General features: G+C 36.0%; 1 protein-coding gene across 3 annotated transcripts in view; it reads right to left on the bottom strand.

Moving 5' to 3' along the window:
- arhgap4b (Rho GTPase activating protein 4b) overlaps positions 1–18,229 on the bottom strand; it is a 65,607-nt gene that overhangs the window by 31,999 nt on the left and 15,379 nt on the right. For all 3 annotated transcript variants that reach the window (XM_030139340.1, XM_030139338.1, XM_030139339.1), the window contains exons 3-12: positions 17,003–17,174; positions 16,704–16,866; positions 9,634–9,696; positions 9,343–9,516; positions 9,014–9,142; positions 5,958–6,179; positions 2,613–2,714; positions 2,210–2,395; positions 1,420–1,504; positions 123–150 (exon numbers count right to left, since the gene is read on the bottom strand). In XM_030139340.1, coding sequence (XP_029995200.1) covers positions 123–150; positions 1,420–1,504; positions 2,210–2,395; positions 2,613–2,714; positions 5,958–6,179; positions 9,014–9,142; positions 9,343–9,516; positions 9,634–9,696; positions 16,704–16,866; positions 17,003–17,174 — 1,324 coding nt within the window. The remainder of the gene's footprint in view (positions 1–122; positions 151–1,419; positions 1,505–2,209; positions 2,396–2,612; positions 2,715–5,957; positions 6,180–9,013; positions 9,143–9,342; positions 9,517–9,633; positions 9,697–16,703; positions 16,867–17,002; positions 17,175–18,229) is intronic.

The following is an 18,229-nucleotide window of genomic DNA, read 5'->3' as shown; positions in this document are numbered from 1 at the left end:
CTGTCAGATCTACATCACAAAAGAACTACTTCCCATGCCACTTGTCCTCTCTGCCCTCCTCTCTCCGTGACTTTCTTAATCATGCTATCTGTATCTAAGACTGAGGGAATCAGCGGCGTTACCTCGAAGGGTCGCTGTCCACGGCCTCAGCTACGAAGAGGAGACAGAAGACACGCCGAAGAGTGAGGTTTCACAGACATCACAGCATGAAAAATGTACAGAACTAGAACAGAATGTGTCAAACGCTGCTGTAGAGTCATTTCATATCATTGCGGTCAGGTGGAAACCTCTTATGTCCAAAATAGTTACTCTTCAGGAAATTAGAAAAATGATGTCTATTCAAAATAAATGAAGTTAAGAGATGTTGCCACAAGCTGTTTTCAACACTTTTCATTGGTTGAATATTTGGTAAAACTGTGAAAAAAGAAAAAAAAATGCTTGTCACTATGAAAATAAAGTCATAATATTTCGAGAATGAAGTTATTATATAATGAGAATAAAGTTGTAGTTTTAAAAAGTCATTATTGAACGAGAATAAAGTCATAATATTTCGAGAATAAAGTCATTATATGAAAATAAAGTTGTAATATTTGAAGAATAAAGTCATAATATAATGAGAGTAAAGTCATAGTTTTAAAAAAATCATTATTTAACGAGAATAAAGTCGTACTTTTATGAGATTAAAGTCGTAATATTTTGAAAATTCAACAGTTTTTTGTTTTACAGGGAACGCAACAAGTGAAGCAGCAACTTTCACTTCTGTTGGACTCAAAAACTTGGAGTAGAATCCTCACAGTTTCTTGAGAAACAACAAAACCTATAGTTCTCTGGTGGAACCACCAATAGCCCTGCAGCCGACCACTTCGTCAGTTTCTCCTCCACAAAAGACGCAATTTACTTCAAATCAGTTTGGTTCTTCCAACAAACCCAAACTTGTGCAAACTCGCTTTAATGTCCTTAGACTAATGATAATGTGTTGATGGGGGGATAGGCTCAGTATTTGGCCTTTGTGCGTAAACCCCAAATGAAAGTATAACTTCACAAAATGTTCCAAGTTCTCCATTATTCCATGACTGTGTGCGACTTTATTCTCATTATATTATGACTTTATTTTCGAAATATTACGACTTTATTCTTGTTTAATAATGAGTTTTTTACAACTATGACTCTATTCTCATTAGAAAATGACTTTATTCTCGATATATTACGACTTTATTCTCATAGTGACAAGTGTTTTTTTTTTCTTATGTGGCCCTAATATGCCATCGTACCAACGTGAAGACTGACCAATAGAAATGTTTTCTGACAACAAAAAAGAAAAAGACCAAAAAATTGACTTTTTACCAGACAGCGATGATATATTATTTACCATTTCAGCGAAAAGGTTGATAATAATCATTTATTGCAGTATTACTGTACCTTTTTGTATGGCATCATGTAGAAGGTCATGTTTGGCTTGAAGCTTGGAGGTCAGAGAACTGCTGGTGAGGAACTCCTTCACTTTCTAAACACACACAAATAAAACCAAGGAATGAAAACCAATAAACCAATTACCGAGTAATGTTTCTGAGGTAAACTGAAGAACAATTAGAAGCATCTTATACAGGGGTTAGACAAAATAATGGAAACACCCTCACCTCAAGATGACAATGCCCCAATCCATACAGCTAGAATTGTTAAAGAATGGCATGAGGAACATTCTAATGAAGTTGAGCATCTCGTATGGCCGGCACAGTCCCCAGACCTCAACATTATTGAGCATTTATGGTCAGTTTTAGAGATTCAAGTAAGACGTTGATTTCCACCGCCATCGTCTCTAAAAGAGTTGGAGGGTATTCTAACTGAAGAATGGCTTAAAATTCCTTTGGAAACAATTCACAAGTTGTATGAATCAATACCTCGGAGAATTGAGGCTGTAATTGCTGCAAAAGGCGGACCTACACCATATTAAATTATATTTTGTTGATTTTTTAAGGCGTTTCCATTATTTTGTCCAACCCCTGTAGATTCCAGAGACTTATACTATCATATGTATGCAAATAGTCATGTGTCGTCACCATTCTTTTGGTCTTAAAAAAATGAAAAGTGTTGAATAGTAATATTAAAATACAAATACCTCAAGTGGCAACAATAACATATGACTGTATTTAAATGTCAATATCAGTCAAAATCTGCACATTTAAATCATGTAATGAAGTTTCCAACTTACTGTGAAATAGTAGGTCTCTGTCTCCTGCTGATTGGCTCGACGCTTGGCAAGGGCAAGTTTAGGGGCGGTGCTTCCCCCAGGGGGCTCATGTAATTGGCTGCTTGACATGTCAGGGGAGGGGTTGCAGTCGCTGTCACACATACTGTCCAGCAAGGCAGTAAGTGTGGCTTTAAGTGTTTTACTGACCTAAGAGAGGCCAAGAAATGTTTTGATAGAAATTAGACCTCATGCAGTTCACTGACAAATAGAATGTTTGTATGATGTGACACTAGGAGGAAGGTTTAACAGGAGAAAGCTTAATAGGTTAAAAGTTCACTTTGATGAATGACTCATGGAGAGAAGAGACTGGAATACAGACACAAAGACAGAATCAGTGATAGGTTGATAAACACATTTAGCTGACCTCCTCTGTTTCCAAGGTAACGGCAGCAAGTCGAGATTGAAGCTGCTGGAACCTGGTCTCCAGCTCGTACCTGACCTGGCTCTCTGCGCTAACCTCACACACCTGAAATACACACAGAACACACTCATATCTACATAGTGTATTTGGTTATCACAGTTACAAACTATAATTAATGCTGCATAAAAGTAAAAAAAAAGTCACAACCAACGATTAAACACAGTCTGATGTGAACATGGGATAAGCACTGGGGTGTCAAAGGAGTCTGAGTCTTTGACAAACATGTTAATAAGTTTGACCCAAAAGACAACAACCATGACCTGAGGCCAGTGCAGAAGGATCTTAAAGTGTGATACCACTGATAGCCACTAGAGGCTGGCTTGAAAAAAACTTGGCTCTAATTGACTCCTAATAGATAAAAATAGGACCAATGGCCCTGTAGCTTACCGGCCAAATTAAAAGCTTTGGGAAATGTATGCAGATGCCATTTATTATCACCCAGTTATGTTTATTTATTATATTATAGAAATAGCCCATGTTTTGGTCATATTCCAATCAGATCTGTCAAAAATTCAAATTCCAACTTGATATCATTGATACTGATTTATTGGATCAATCCACTTCCTATCTGTTATAATGGGAAAATTTTTCAAAGTGGCACCAAATCCAGAATCAGATCCGGATTGAAATAATTTCAATACCTTGTGTTGACATCATCATACAGAAGCTGTATACCAAGTCTGAAGTCAATCAGAACTGTAGTTTCGGAGAAAAAGACAATTGAAATGTTTTCCCCATGAGAGCCCATGTTAAATTTTCCGTAAGTTCCCAGATCCAGAGGAAGATCCTGATCAGCAGGTGGACATTATGTTTTGGTCATCTCCCCATCAGGACTGGACCGTAGAAATTTACAGTGGATATCATTTATATTTACTGAGTTATTGCATCGATCCACTTCCTATCTCTTATAATGGGGACATTTTTCAAAGTCGCACCAAATCCAGAATCAGATCCGGATCCAAATAATTTCACTAACGTTTGTTGACATCATCATAAAGACACTGTTTACTAAGTTTGAAGTCAACCGGAATTGTAATTTTGGAGAAGAAGACGATTGAAATTTTTGTAACGGACGATGGACGACAGACGCCGACAGACGCCACATGACGACAATAGCTTACAGCCTGTCAGCCAGTAAGCTAAAAATGGACACTACTTGTTTTCATTATCATCTCATTTGCTTTATTTGCATCCTCTGATAATTATAACAGTAGTGTGTAAATATATTCCTCTGTTAAAAGCTCAGTATAAAGGAGTCCCATGGACCTGTATGCTAGCATGAAGTTTGCCTTGGAATCAGTACTGGGATCATTTGCTGATGTTAGCTTGCTGTGTTTCTAAGCTAATGGTAGCAGAGGAGAGGCACTCTCACTGCCAGCTCCTCCAAGTCTTCTACACATAAATTATTAAACAAGTTGTTAACATGGATGTGGGCAACAGAGACAGTCATGAACTTAGAGAGTAAGTCGCAAACATTACGAAAAAACACCCAACACAAAACAGATTATTAGCTTTTGACTTTCGCAGCTCCTGATTATTGAATTTTAAGGAGTTGACTGCAAAAAACTTAACAAGGCTGTTGGATTATTTTTTTCAACAAATTTTTCATGAAAGGTGGGGTATGAAATCTTGGAAAAACGGTTCGAGCGAGCTACATTTTGAAAATACTCAATTCAAAAGTCCACACCCCTTTCTTCAGACACCCCCCTCAAGCCTCTGAGAATGCACGATTCATGCACGAAGAGGGGTACAAGCAGAGGGGGGGAGGGGGGAGGGACCAATGGCAGTTGAGTTTGATAAACATATCACTGTTCAGTCATTTGGACTGGGCGCTTAAAATGATTGGATGGTGTCTTTTTCAGTCCTGTCCATTCCACAGGTAACTACATTTAATTAATTGTTTGTGTTATGATTCGCGTTGACCGCCGGCTCCTCCCTCTCCTCAGTTATTCCAGATCAGAACCACCTGCTGAGCGTCGCACGGCTGCAGCACATCATTATGTAGCCTATTTAAGGCTTGGTGTTGCAGCCGTGCGATGCTGGTCCATTGCATCTCCTCCACCCTTTCCATAACCCGGACATTGTGCTGACTCAGGACTCCGACCAAGGTTTTTGTTTAATCCATGTTTCTTTGTCATTTATGTTAATAAATTCTTTCTTCCCTTCAGCACCGTGCATGTGAGTCCTCTCATTTCCACCCATCTGACAGTTTGTAATCGGGGTGCGAAGGGGATTTTAAGCAATAGTAAAAATGCCCCAGGAAAACATCTCACACCCCACCTTTAAGTTGATTGTACTTAATTACAGCGCTGTTAGCATAAATTAGCATTATAGCCATAATGTCAGCACTAAACCACAATGTTTATGCATGGACATTTTTTTCTTGCATTTTAATCTGTTGCTGCCTTGACCATTGAATTTCCCCAGTATCAGTAAATTCTAGTCTAATCTAATCTACTCAAATCTAATCTAATCTAATCTAATCTAATCTAATCTAATCTAATCTAATAATTGAATCGAATTGAACCGAATCTAATCTAATCTAATCTAATCTAATCTAATCTAATCTAATCTAATCTAATCTAATCTAATCATCAACTCTAATCTAATCTAATCTAATCTAATCATCAAACCTAATCTAATCTAATCTAATCATCAAATCGAACTGAATCTAATCTAATCTAATCTAATCTAATCTATTCTAATCATCAAATCGAACCTAATCTAATCTAATCTAATCTAATCTAATCTAATCATCAAACCTAATCTAATCATCAAATCAAACTTAATCTAATCTAATCTAATCTAATCTAATCTAATCTAATCTAATCTAATAATTGAATCGAATCAAATCTAATCTAATCTAATCATCAAATCGAACCTAATCTAATCTAATCTAATCTAATTATCTAATCTAATCTAATCTAATATAATATAATATAATATAATATAATATAATCAGTTAATGTGTTACTTTGTGTATTGTGTATAGGGTGTATACGGTGACATTGACATTACTGTTATCAAATATAACTATATTAGCATTTAATAAATAACTCAAATTAATTGTGTTTCAGTTGTGTTGTTAGCTGTGTGGCTGTATTTTCAGAAGGTAACAACAGTGTAGTGTTATCAAAGGTAACTAAAGGTGAAATATTTCTGTATTGGCCCTTTCATTATGGATGACAACGTAATGGACCTAATTCGCTTCAGCTTTAGTCCCATGTATCACTGTGAACCAGTGGCGTCAGGTCTCCCTTAAACCTTGTCAGAGTACAGTCATTTCACCTGGTCTCCTTCATGTGGGTGGTAGTTGAATCGGAATGGAAGACAGAAGGCTGAATCATGCTGTTGTAGTAACGCATCCCTGTCTCCGCTCTGGTCCAGGGACGTCACAGCGGCCTCCAGCTGCTTCAGTCCTGCGTCCTCTGTCTTCTGAATGCGACACCTACTGGCCAGGTAGCACTTGATCACTCTCTCCATGGACAAATGAAAACCAAGGTCGCAGCACTGGCAGTTAAGAGGAAGAATAAAGAGGGAGAGATAGAAGAGAAAAGAGTGGGACAAGGAAACAGGGAAAATACAGAGAAGAGGAGAAGAAGAAGGAAAAAAAAGAGTTTTTTTTTTTTTTACTTATTTCAACAAAAATGTATAATATATGAATGGAAAAAGTGGCACAAAATGTACCTTGCAAGCCATTAACGGGGTTATTAATTTGTAGTACAGCTTTTGTATATTTCAGTAGTTTTAGTAGTACTTTAGTAGCATATGTATATTTAATTTTTTATCCTGTAGCTTTTTGCACATGCCTGCGTTTTTCTGTATTTTGTGTGATATTTTTATATAGTCTAGTGTTTTTGCTGCTAAACAGAACAGAGCTGCAAAACTGATTTCCATTGTTCCTGTGACAGTGACTATAAAGATCTATTCTATTCTATTCTATTCTATTCTATTCTATTCTATTCTATTCTATTCTATTCTATTCTATTCTATTCTATTCTATTCTATTTATCCAAGTGCAATATGGGTACTGAACACATTGCAATGACAATACTTCAAAAAAGGATATATATTTAACATAAATTCTCAGTGTCTAGCCAGGGTCAAAGTTCAATATATATTTATTAGTGCTGGGCAACAATTGAAATTCTTAATCGCTATTAATTGCGTGGATTTCTGTGATTAATCATGATTAATTGCATAGTTATATGGGGGGAGGGTTGCCAGCATCAACAGCGTGTATTGCCTTTAAGTGATATTTCAGACTCGAAGTACTCCAGTGATAAAAATAATTCCACATTGCAGTGCTTCCAAACAACTTTGTCCTTCTCAACCCCACCATCTGAAGACATTTAAAATGAAAATGTTCATGTAAAAGACCAGTACTTTTCTCCATGTTTATGTCCCCGCCAGTTTATTTCCGATTGTGAGTGATTGACAGGAGTCTTACACCCACCCGAAATGCTGTCATTGGTTGAAACGCATGATGGCAAACCAACCCTGATCAACATCCCCCTCTTCCTGTGACCCATGGTTTACCTACGTGTATTCACAGAGCGAGAGCAACGGACTTTCAAAATAATATGTGATGTTCAGTTGTTAAAAGCAAGCAAAGGGGGCCCTCTAGTGGTCGGAATAAGTTGCACTAATGTATGTTTTGTACTTGTGATGTTACCGAAGCCAGTTCGGACATAAGAAGACACGTTTCTTTCACTCTGCTTGTATGGCCCGAAAAACATTTTCCTGTGACTATTTTATGTTCAGTTGTTGTAAGAATGACTAGCGTAAAATATCTCTGATGTGAACCTTTGTTGCTGGATAAAAAGACGTAAATCTTAAGTTAATCTGTAAGCGCTAATCGTTAGCGTGTCTATGGAGTTTCCCATTCAAGTTAGCGTCGAGCTAGTGGTCTTTTCCCCATTCATTTAAATGTATAATGCCATGTAAATGTACTAAGGCAATGAACAGAACTGGGACATATTTTGTATGTATGTTGCAGTTTTACACTGAGTCTCAAGTAAAAGATTTGGAGAGAAGTTTTCGGTGTCCGGCTTTTCTCGGGAAACCTGTTGTCTATCTGTCGAGCTAATTACTACACGCACACAAGCAGGGGCAGAAGAATATGAGTTAAAATAAAACGGCATTAACGTGAGATAAAAAAATTGTCGGCATTATTTAATGAATGTGTTAACACGGTAATAACACATTAACTTGCCCAGCCCTAATATTTATCTCTACTGTTTCTTGGTTGGTGACATGCTTGTTTTTATTCTGTATATATATATATTTACACTTTTCTTTTAAACTGTTTTGCACTACGCACCACTAGAGAGTTGTCTCTTTTAATTTCGTTGTACATATGTATAATGACAATAAAGGCATTCTATTCTATTCTATTCTATTCTATTCTATTCTATTCTATTCTATTCTATTCTATTCTATTCTATTCTATTCTATCTATTGCATTTGTTTCTTTTCTGTTCTTTTCTATTCTATTGCATTTGTTTCTATTCTATTCTATTTTATTGTATTTGTTTCTATTCTATTCTACTGCATTTGTTTCTATTTTATTCTATTCTATTCCATTCTTTTTTTCTTTTCTGTTCTATTCTGTACTATTCTTTTTGTTCTATTCTATTCTATTCTATTCTATTCTATTCTTTTTTGTTTTCTATTCTATTCTATACTATTCTTTTTGTTCTATTCTATTCTATTCTTTTTTCTATTCTATTCTATTCTATCTATTGCATTTGTTTCTTTTCTATTCTTTTCTCTTCTATTGCATTTGTTTCTCTTCTATTCTGTTCTATTTTATTGCATTTGTTTCTATTCTATTCTATTCTATTCTATTCTATTCTACTGCATTTGTTTCTATTTTATTCTATTCTATTCTTTTTTTCTTTTCTATTCTATTCTGTTCTGTACTATTCTTTTTGTCCTATTCTATTCTATTCTATTCTATTCTTTTTTCTTTTCTTTTCTTTTCTATTCTTTTTTTTCTATTCTATTCTATTCTATTCTATTCTATTCTATTCTATTGCATTTGTTTGTATGCTATTCTATTCTATCTATTGCATTTGTTTCTTTTCTATTCTATTCTATTCTATTGCATTTGTTTCTATTTTATTCTGTTCTATTCTATTCTTTTTTTTCTATTCTATTCTGTACTATTCTTTTTGTTCTATTCTATTCTATTTTCTCTTCTATTCTATTCTATTCTATTCTATTCTATTCTATACTATTCTTTTTGTTCTATTCTATTCTATTCTATTCTATTCTATTCTATTCTATTCGGACTCAAAGCCATAGTGACTGTCAAATATTGTTAGTTGTGTGTTTCTTACATCAATGAGCGTGCTGACATCCTGCAGGTAGTACTTGTTCATGGCTGCGTTGGCTGCTGCTAGATTCAGCAGGTAGTCATTCCGAGCCTTGGTACACTTTAGCTGCGTCTCCTGCACTCTTCCATGCCTCTGTGAAAACACACAAAAGAATTTATTTAACACACCGCCCACATATTGTGTACTGTATGCATGCATGGTGTGTTCCTGTCACTCAAAATAATAATGACAAAAATGTGCACAGAGGTGATGTGTTGCCAAGAAAAAACATAATAGAAACAGGAAATGGCTCATTCTGTGAAAAGACAACCGGGGACTTCCTGTGCCTTCACCTTCTCCATTAATCTCTCCATCTTTTTGACAGAACTCCGCCTCTGCCCTCCTGATTGGCCGGGCCCGAGCTCAGCTGACTTGCCGGTGTGTCTCTCCTCCAACCGCTCGGCTTCCTTCAGTTTCCCCTCAGCGATCAGACAGTCTGTGTGGTACTGGTTATACGTCTTTAGAGCCTTAAACACACACCACATAACCACATTATTACTGTTGGTGTCGTCGCTTTCATCAGCAGTCACAGCTGATCGCCTCTTGGTTGGACAGTACTGTACTGCTTTACATGCAGCACTCACCGTTTGCAGCTCAGTGGTGACCTTTAGCAACTCATCCTGCATCTGGATGCCGACTTCTTTGCTCTAAAATGTAGAGAGTATTATTGTCAGAAAAAAAAGAAAACAATTTTGTTTTTTGTCAGTGGTAATAACTAAAAACCCTTTAACCTCTGACACACTATTTCAATGAAACGTGCTGCTGTAAATTTGCATCAGTTTCAGGTTCATAAAAGCTGCGGTGTGTATGTGCTTGTGTTCCTTTTCTTCAGTGGTTTTGCTTTACTGTGTGTTTTAGGGTCAAAACAGGGTGAAATAACAGTAGTTTTTGTTCTTGGGCTCTTTTTTTCAAAATCGATCTGACTGCTTTTTGGCACCTGTTTGAACTCCAAAAACAAGGTCAAAACTCGGTAAAAACACAGTTAAAAAAAAATAAATAAATAAAGCAAAATCACAACAACACTGCAAAAGACATTAAAAACAAGAAGCGTCATGGAAAACGATATAAAAAAAAAAAAGCCCAAACCATTGATTTTAATAGTGAGTTGGTCTCACTCACTGCTCTGTGTTTTGCACCCCAATACACAGGCAATGGGGGGAGGGCACTGAGCATGCTCAGATATCTCTGGAAAGCACAGGGTCCATTCTCTCAGCATGTTTTGAAATTTTCTTCTAATGAGAAAACGGTGGAATTTTTATGAATCTTCAAAATAAATCATACATTCAGACTCATCATGGGTTAAAGCAGTGGTTCCCAATCTTTTTTGTCTCGTGACCCCATTTTAACATCACGAATTTCTGGCAACCCCAGACGTTCAAAACAGAGACTTTTTTTTGTTAATAAAATTAATTTGTTTTTAATCATGGAATAGTTTGCTATATTATGTTGCAAATAAATGTTAATTTTAGACAACATTTAGTCTATATAATGTATATTATTATGGACGGAGGCAGGAAAGCCGGGAGTAGATTACTGCACAAAGTGAGAATTTTATTTTCCTTGGTCAGGATATGTACAGTCAGTCCAGCTTGGATTTACAAGGCTGACAATTAATACTGAACAAGAACTCAAACTATGAATTATGAAAGAGTTGCAGCATCTGAAACCGACCACAATGACCATTTGACAGATAAACAGAACCACAGTGCTTCAGTTTCAGCTTCACAGTTTGTCTTTTATATATTGTGATTGTCTCTCTCTTTTTTTTTTTTCTTTCTGTCTTTTTTTATCGGTGATTGTCTCTCTCAACTCACAATATATTTTTTATTTGTAAGTTTTTTTTTCTTCTTTTTTTATCAATTACTAAAAATTTCAGGTGACCCCATTTGAATTCCAGGCGACCCTACATGGGGTCCCGACCCCAAGGTTGAAAAATACTGGGCTAAAGGGTTAAATGCATTAGACCTGTAGTCCTCTTTTCTAACAATGACAAATCACAGTGAAAAAGCCTTGTTTTGCCACTGAGATGTTTTGTACCAAACCACTACTATCTTATCTGACGACACAAGCTGCACATTTAATAAATAAATAATGCCCAGCATTACAAAATGTACTTTAAAATTAAAGCAAGTAATTGAATACATTGTTATTATTGTGTGATGCAGCTTCTCATCTTTTATTTAACTACTTTAATAGAAATATATTCCACGGAAAGAAAAAAGTTTCAGATTTAGTCATTTTCAATTATACTTTTTTTTTTAGATGTAGCTCCATTTCATGGCTCTACCTTAATGGTGGTAATAACACAATCAGCCACCGCTGAACATTGGTTCTTACAAAAGCTAAAGAGGTTTTGCTCCACTTGGCATCGGGCCTAACAACACCTCTTAGCTCATATGAAATTACTGTAGTGGCCTAATTAAAATTCTGCTCACTCTTCAACTATGAGAAGGTACAGGCCGTGTCTGACAACCAGTAATTTGAGCAAGTGAATGTTTGTACTTAAAAAAATGAAGAGACTGCAGATGCATCAATGGCACAAGACAGAACCCGACGGATATGTGAAGGAGAATTTATACAAAGTTATTAGGTTCAACTGGTAGAGTTTATCTGGAGCGCCTGTAAAACCATGTCTATTGCTTTTAAACATTTCATTCACCATGTAAATGACTAAGATCTTCTGCATTAAGCATGTATAACCTTGTGTTTTTCTAATATTGTAATTGACATTTTTCAACTAGATTCATCATCTATTCATTTGTAAAACACAATAGTTTCAGCTCTTACAGCCCTTTTACTGCTGGACAGCTGTATCAGACAGACTAATGCCTTCTTGATATTCACCATGTGGCATTGCCAATAAAACGTTAGTCTGGCTTATAGCATGTACTCATAGAAGAACCCCACCAGTGGGTAACAACATACTCCTAGTAATGCCCTACAGGACCTTACTGTGGGAAAAATATGCCCACGGAGACAAAAAATATTTGCACGTCCATACTAGAGATGCAAATTATCGATTAATCCATTAATCATTAGTTGGTTGACCTTATCAATTGATTAATGATTAATTAATAAGAGTTGATTTTCCTGAGAACCTGAATTTCTCTTTCGATGGGGTCCATAAGAATAAAAGCTAAATATTGTTTATATATTTCATGAAAAAAGCATGTCATATTCCTTAATGACTGATTTATTGTACCATTATTGTACCACAGGCAATGACATTTATGGAGTAGAACTAAATAAATCCTGCAGAGAAATTACATGAAATAAATGGATCTAAAGAGGGGCAGTTTAGAAGAAATGAGCATTTCTGACTTTGCATCACTGACATGATGGTCTGAGATTTCATTGGAGATATTGTTGACGCCACAAATCCCGCCGCGGAAAAGGGTGATTAACCGACAATGAATAATCTAATCGAGCAGTTTCTTATCGACAATGAATTGATAGTCAATTAATTGTTCCCTAATCCATATGTCTTTAAAGTAAATCCTCCTGTCTTTGTCTTTCCACGAGTAGAAAGTGTGGCTGCGGCACTCGACAAACCCACACTGGTAGTGGTTCTGATGTTTCTGAATAACCTTTTCACATGTTCTTAAAGAGTGAGGGGACATATTGGAGGTAACGGCCCGTTTGGTGTTGGTGACGTATATCGCATGAGATTAAAAATGCAGATTACTGAACCATTTCACACAAACTAAAGGGTACTTCCAAATCTTACTCACCAATTATGACTATGAATTTATCTTGTAAAATGACAAATACTATTATTATTATTATTATTATTATTATTATTATTATTATTATTATTATTATTATTTGGCTGCCATTCATATTTTCTCTGACGTATGGAAGGGAGGGCCTCTCTATTATATTCTCTATTACACCATTGTCTTCCTTTCCACTATGTACTTGTTACCATGTCAGTCCTCCCTCACTACATGAAAAAACAGAAACATTTAAAGCGCAGCTACATGCTGAAAGCTGACAAGGTTTTTTTTAGTTTTGACAGAGACAGAGATTTTTTTTTATAGTTTTATAGTTTTGGCTTTTACAAGAATCTGGTCATTTGACTAAACACAGTGGACTTCCCCATGTGCAACTGTTCCACCAATTTAACATCTCTTCTGACACAATTTTTGTACTGTGTGTGATTCGTTTAAATTGTTCCCGTACTGGTCATGCTTACGACATTAATTGTGCTTTGTGTATTACTTATAAGCAAGAGAGGTACAAATTCAGTAAAAATGCACCATATTGGACCTTTTTATTATGTGAATAACAGGTGAGGGTAGAACCTATGGGAGCAGCCATTAATGGCCAGAAGTGACGAACCAGTGTTGACTGAGTACAAGTAAACAAGCAGCCGTCAGTGAGCAAGGTTGTTTGTGCAGCTGTAAGCTTTACACTCCGACATTGTCCTAAAGACACGACCCAGCACTGGCCGATAACACTGGTCAACAATTTTTTAGAAATGATTTGTTTCAGAGATTAAATGTGCTAAATGTTATGTATTTTAATAAGATTAATTGGAAAATAAATGACAAAAGTGCCGGTTTGCTGATGTTTTCAAGGTATATGATTAAGTATTATTACACATGTATATTGGTTTATGTACATTTATATAATAGTTTTAGAAATCTTCCACTAAATAGAACCTGTAAAGTGAATGTATTCTAATGTGCAGACAGTGTTTTGAAGTAGATCTTGTAGCTCTGAGACAAATATTCCTTTTGAGTCAAACCCATTCTCTCGTTAATTCTTGAATTTCACATTTTGACCCAAGGCTGCATCTTGGAAAGTTCAGCCAACCAGCATTTTTGACTTGATTTTTCTTTATCAGTGACTCTCATGTGGTAAAATGTCATTACTTTTATTCTGGAAGCATTTTCCTTGTAGACCAGTGTAACGTGTCGTCTTAGACTGTGTCTGCTGAGCGGTCAGTGACAGAGTACTTGACAACAGGTTATAATGGAAGTTCCTGGATGGAACCACTAGCATGATACGTCATCTTTTGAGATAGCTAGCAATGAAAATTCCCACAGGTACCTTTTTAACCCATAAAGACCCAAACATCGACTAGTGACTGAATGTATAGTGACTAGTGACTGATGTACATGTTCAATAACTTCTGATCCACTAATTCTATCAATACATGTAAATAATTGGTGTAAAATACAGTTTGTCATCTTTTCATGGTCATCAGATATGACCCATTTGGACGTTCAGAGGCTCCGTAGTGAACGTGGAAACACTTTCATCTTCTACAACACAGGTGTCAAACATGCGGCCCGGGGACCATATCTGGCCCGCCAAAGGGTCCAATCCGGCCCGCGGGATGAATTTGTGAAATGCAAAAATTACACTGAAGATATTAACAATCAATGGTGTCAAAATCATTTTAATTCAGGTTCTACGTACAGACACATACAGTCCAATTAGATTTCAAGTGGGTCACAACCAGTAAAATATTATCATAATAACCTATCAATGACAACCCCAAATTTTCTCTTTATTTTTTTGGTGTAAAAAAGAAAAATTACATGAAAATGTTTACATTACCAAACTATACTTTTACAAAAAATGTGAATAACCTGAACAAATATGAACAAATGGAAATGTCTTAATAAAACTAAATGTAATTTTACCAATATTCTGCCTGTTACTAAATCTTTTTTTGTGATCCTAATGCACATGTGTAAATGATAAACTGATAAACCGAGGCAGAATATTGTTAAAATTGCGTTTGTTTTTCTTAAGACAATTCAAGTTGTTGATGTTATTTTGAATTTTTAAGAAAACTTTGTAGATGTGAACCTGATCATAACATAATTTTACTTTTGTCACAGTTATTATTTTACTGGTCTGGCCCACTTGAGATCAAATTGGGCTGAATGTGGCCCCTGAACTAAAATGAGTTTGACACCCCTGTTGTACAACATTGATTCACCAGTAAAACCCATGGAGTTGGATCAATGACAGTGGATGGAGACGCTGGGTTTATGTTCAGTTCATGATCTTTGCTGAAAAAGTCACTTTTTCCTCACTTCATTCTGTTTTGAAAGAATAACCTTTGAATTTACTCCAAGTTTTCATGAACGTCTAAATTAAATCTAGAAAATTAAATATGGGTTAAAACACAGTAATGTCCCGTCAGCGAGCGAACTTTAATTGATAACCATTCCAACATTAATTTCAATATAAAGTAACTCCTCATTTTGGATAATTCCTTATGGTCCAACTAAAGCAAAAATTGTCTCTAAAATGTCCCGTCAGAGAAATTTCGAATACTGTGTTTTGACCCATATAGGAAAATACATGTTTTACAGTGCAAAATGAAAAATACAGAGCAATGAACCGTACGTATATGTATAATCTGTATACATGTCTATATATGTACGTCTATGTATACATGTCTATATATATAATTATATGTGTAGATATGTGTGTATAGGTGTGCATATGAGCAAGGTTATTATCGTTAACGAAAACTAACGAAATGACGAAAACTAGAATTGTAAAAACATTTTCGTTAACTGAAATAAATAAAAACTATAATTAAAAGAAAAAAATGATAACTAATTGAAACTGTATTGTGCGTTTACAAAACTAACTAAAACGTTTAAAAATTCTGGTTAAAATTCCCTTCGTTTTTGTCTTTGTTAATGTCAGATTGATATAAAATCGATTTATTTCCCTCAAGCGATTTTAGCTGCTGGCACCACACAATATTTAACGGTCCGTCACTTGTGTTCACTTATGGTTTTGAGTCGTCTTCTCATATCCACTCTACCTGGAAACATGGAGACTAAAGGTGGGAGAAAGCAGCAGAGTCCTGTCTGGGATTTATTTGAATTTGACGATGAAGAAGATAAAAGATATAAAGAAACTAAAACTAAACTAAAACGAAGCATTTAGAAAATAACGAAAACTAATAAAAACTAGCAAACCTGCTCTAAAAACTAATTTAAACGAACTGAATTAGAGAAAAAAAAGTCAAAACTAAATAAAACTAAACTATAATGAAAAATCTAAAACTATTATAACCTTGCATATGAGTATCTCCCCTTTCCAGCCTGTGGCATGATCAGCATGTGCACAACTGTAAATAGTATTTATAGCTTTTTTGATTTGTTTTTATTTTTGATTTTGCTCTTTTTTGCTCTTGTGTGCTTGGTTTGTATTCCACTATTGCTGCTGTAAATCTGGAATTTCCCCATGTGGAAGGACTATCTTATCTTATCTTATCTTATCTTAACTTAACTTAACTTAACTTAACTTAACTTAACTTAACTTAACTTAACTTAACTTAACTTAACTTAACTTATAATATAATAAGTGGTGATAAATAATTCAAGAAAGGTTAAATACAGAGAAAAATTCATTTGGAAACTGCCACAAAAGTAGCTCTGGGTCTTCATGGGTTAAAGAAACACAGACAAGACAAACAACAAACAAACATGAGTTTTCCTTCTGTTCTATTCTGACAATCGAAGGGACCATAGCTGTCCCCAGCAGTGACACAGGCCTACAGTACGGTGATGTCTGGATATGCAAGACTAATATAAGAGCTGACAGAGACGATTAAGTAAAAAGTTATTCATTTTAAATGGGTTTTCCCGATGATGTTTTTGCATGCATGCGTCACCCGTTTGTGTAGACGGTGTGTATCCTCGGTGTTGTGCGCCAGCCACTGTGTAAGTGTGTTACAGCAGGTGTCACCCAGTGCTGCATGTTCCCGGCTCTCCAGACGAGTCTGAGTCAGCAAAACAGACCAGACCTGACACACTGACTGACCCCACTGCTCCTTCCTGAAGAAAAACAAGACATGACATGAAGAACCAATTTGGAAACACCCAGAGGGAAAAGACACACACACACACACACACACACACACACACACACACACACACACATATATACTGTATACAGTGTAGGGATGCTTACTTCTTGGTCTTGTGGGTAAACCTCTCAGTGAGTTTGTCGAGGGCACGAGCATATTCAGCTTCGATGTCCCCACGGCGTCGAAGAAACTCCGAGAGGTCTGAGAGCTGTTGCTGTTTCACCTCCACCTGAGAGTCTAAAATCTTTATCTGGTCTGTCAGCTGGGCCCGGAGGTCTGACACACACAGACAGCAACAGATTGGAAAAGGAACAGAGGGTCACAAATACAAATAATAAGCCACACTACACAAAAACACACAAACACAGTGATAAACTCTGATTCAGACTACCATAAAGTTGTGATTTACTATATTTGACGTATCATTAGACTTATACGTCATTACTTCTCCATTATATGAGTTTGACCTCTTTCCTTGCTTTTAATATTTTTAATTTCCTTCCTGTCAGGTGAAAACCCCGTGTTGAATTTACTATTGATAAACACTTCAGGGTGATGTGATCCCTTGTGAATTGTGTTTCTCCTTCTTAAAGCTGCAGGAGCTTAAGTCAGGGGTAGAATAACACCGGAATCTGAAAATACACATGTTCTCTCTGCAGCTCTATCCTCTCCGTCCAAATCAAAAGACTAAATAAAAATAGACACGATTTGATGCCATGTCATGCATTTATGGAAAAGTGAGGTTTCTTTTCCGAGCCCCTGTGTTGAGAAATGGAATACAGCAGTAGAATTGCGTCCAGGTTGCATTCGACACACTCAAATCAGCAGTCTGTAATTGCAGCTGTCAATGAATTTAACCTCACTAACTGTCTGAAAATACCTGTGATTAGGCAAAATCTGGGCATCACTGTATTCACTATATGAAAAAGCATAAAAAGTAGCTGTACTGAACTAAACCTTAATAACCAATTTGAGCAATTTGAAACCAAACATTGTATACAATAGTAAAAACTGACAGGGACCATTTCTCTTATTTGGCTAGTTTTCATACTTGATGTACTTATCTTACTTAAAGGAGTGATATTTTGCTTTTTTAAATGGAATTATGCATTTTAAAACATTTCCCTGTGGTCTACATAAACTGTAAATGCTCTGCTTGGGTCTGAATTCTTCATTAATTCAGCTCCACAGGTCCATCTTCAACCCTTTTTCTGAGTAATGACACCAGAAAGGTTGTTTTGAGTGCTGGCCCTTTAAATGCACATGAGCCACTTCAGGCCCCACCCCCTCCAGGTTGTTGGCTGTGCTGTTCTGTCCCATTCAACCAACAA

This window comes from Sphaeramia orbicularis, chromosome 7 (assembly GCF_902148855.1).
Source record: "Sphaeramia orbicularis chromosome 7, fSphaOr1.1, whole genome shotgun sequence".
Lineage (NCBI taxonomy): Eukaryota > Metazoa > Chordata > Actinopteri > Kurtiformes > Apogonidae > Sphaeramia > Sphaeramia orbicularis.
This window is presented reverse-complemented; position numbering and strand designations above follow the sequence as displayed.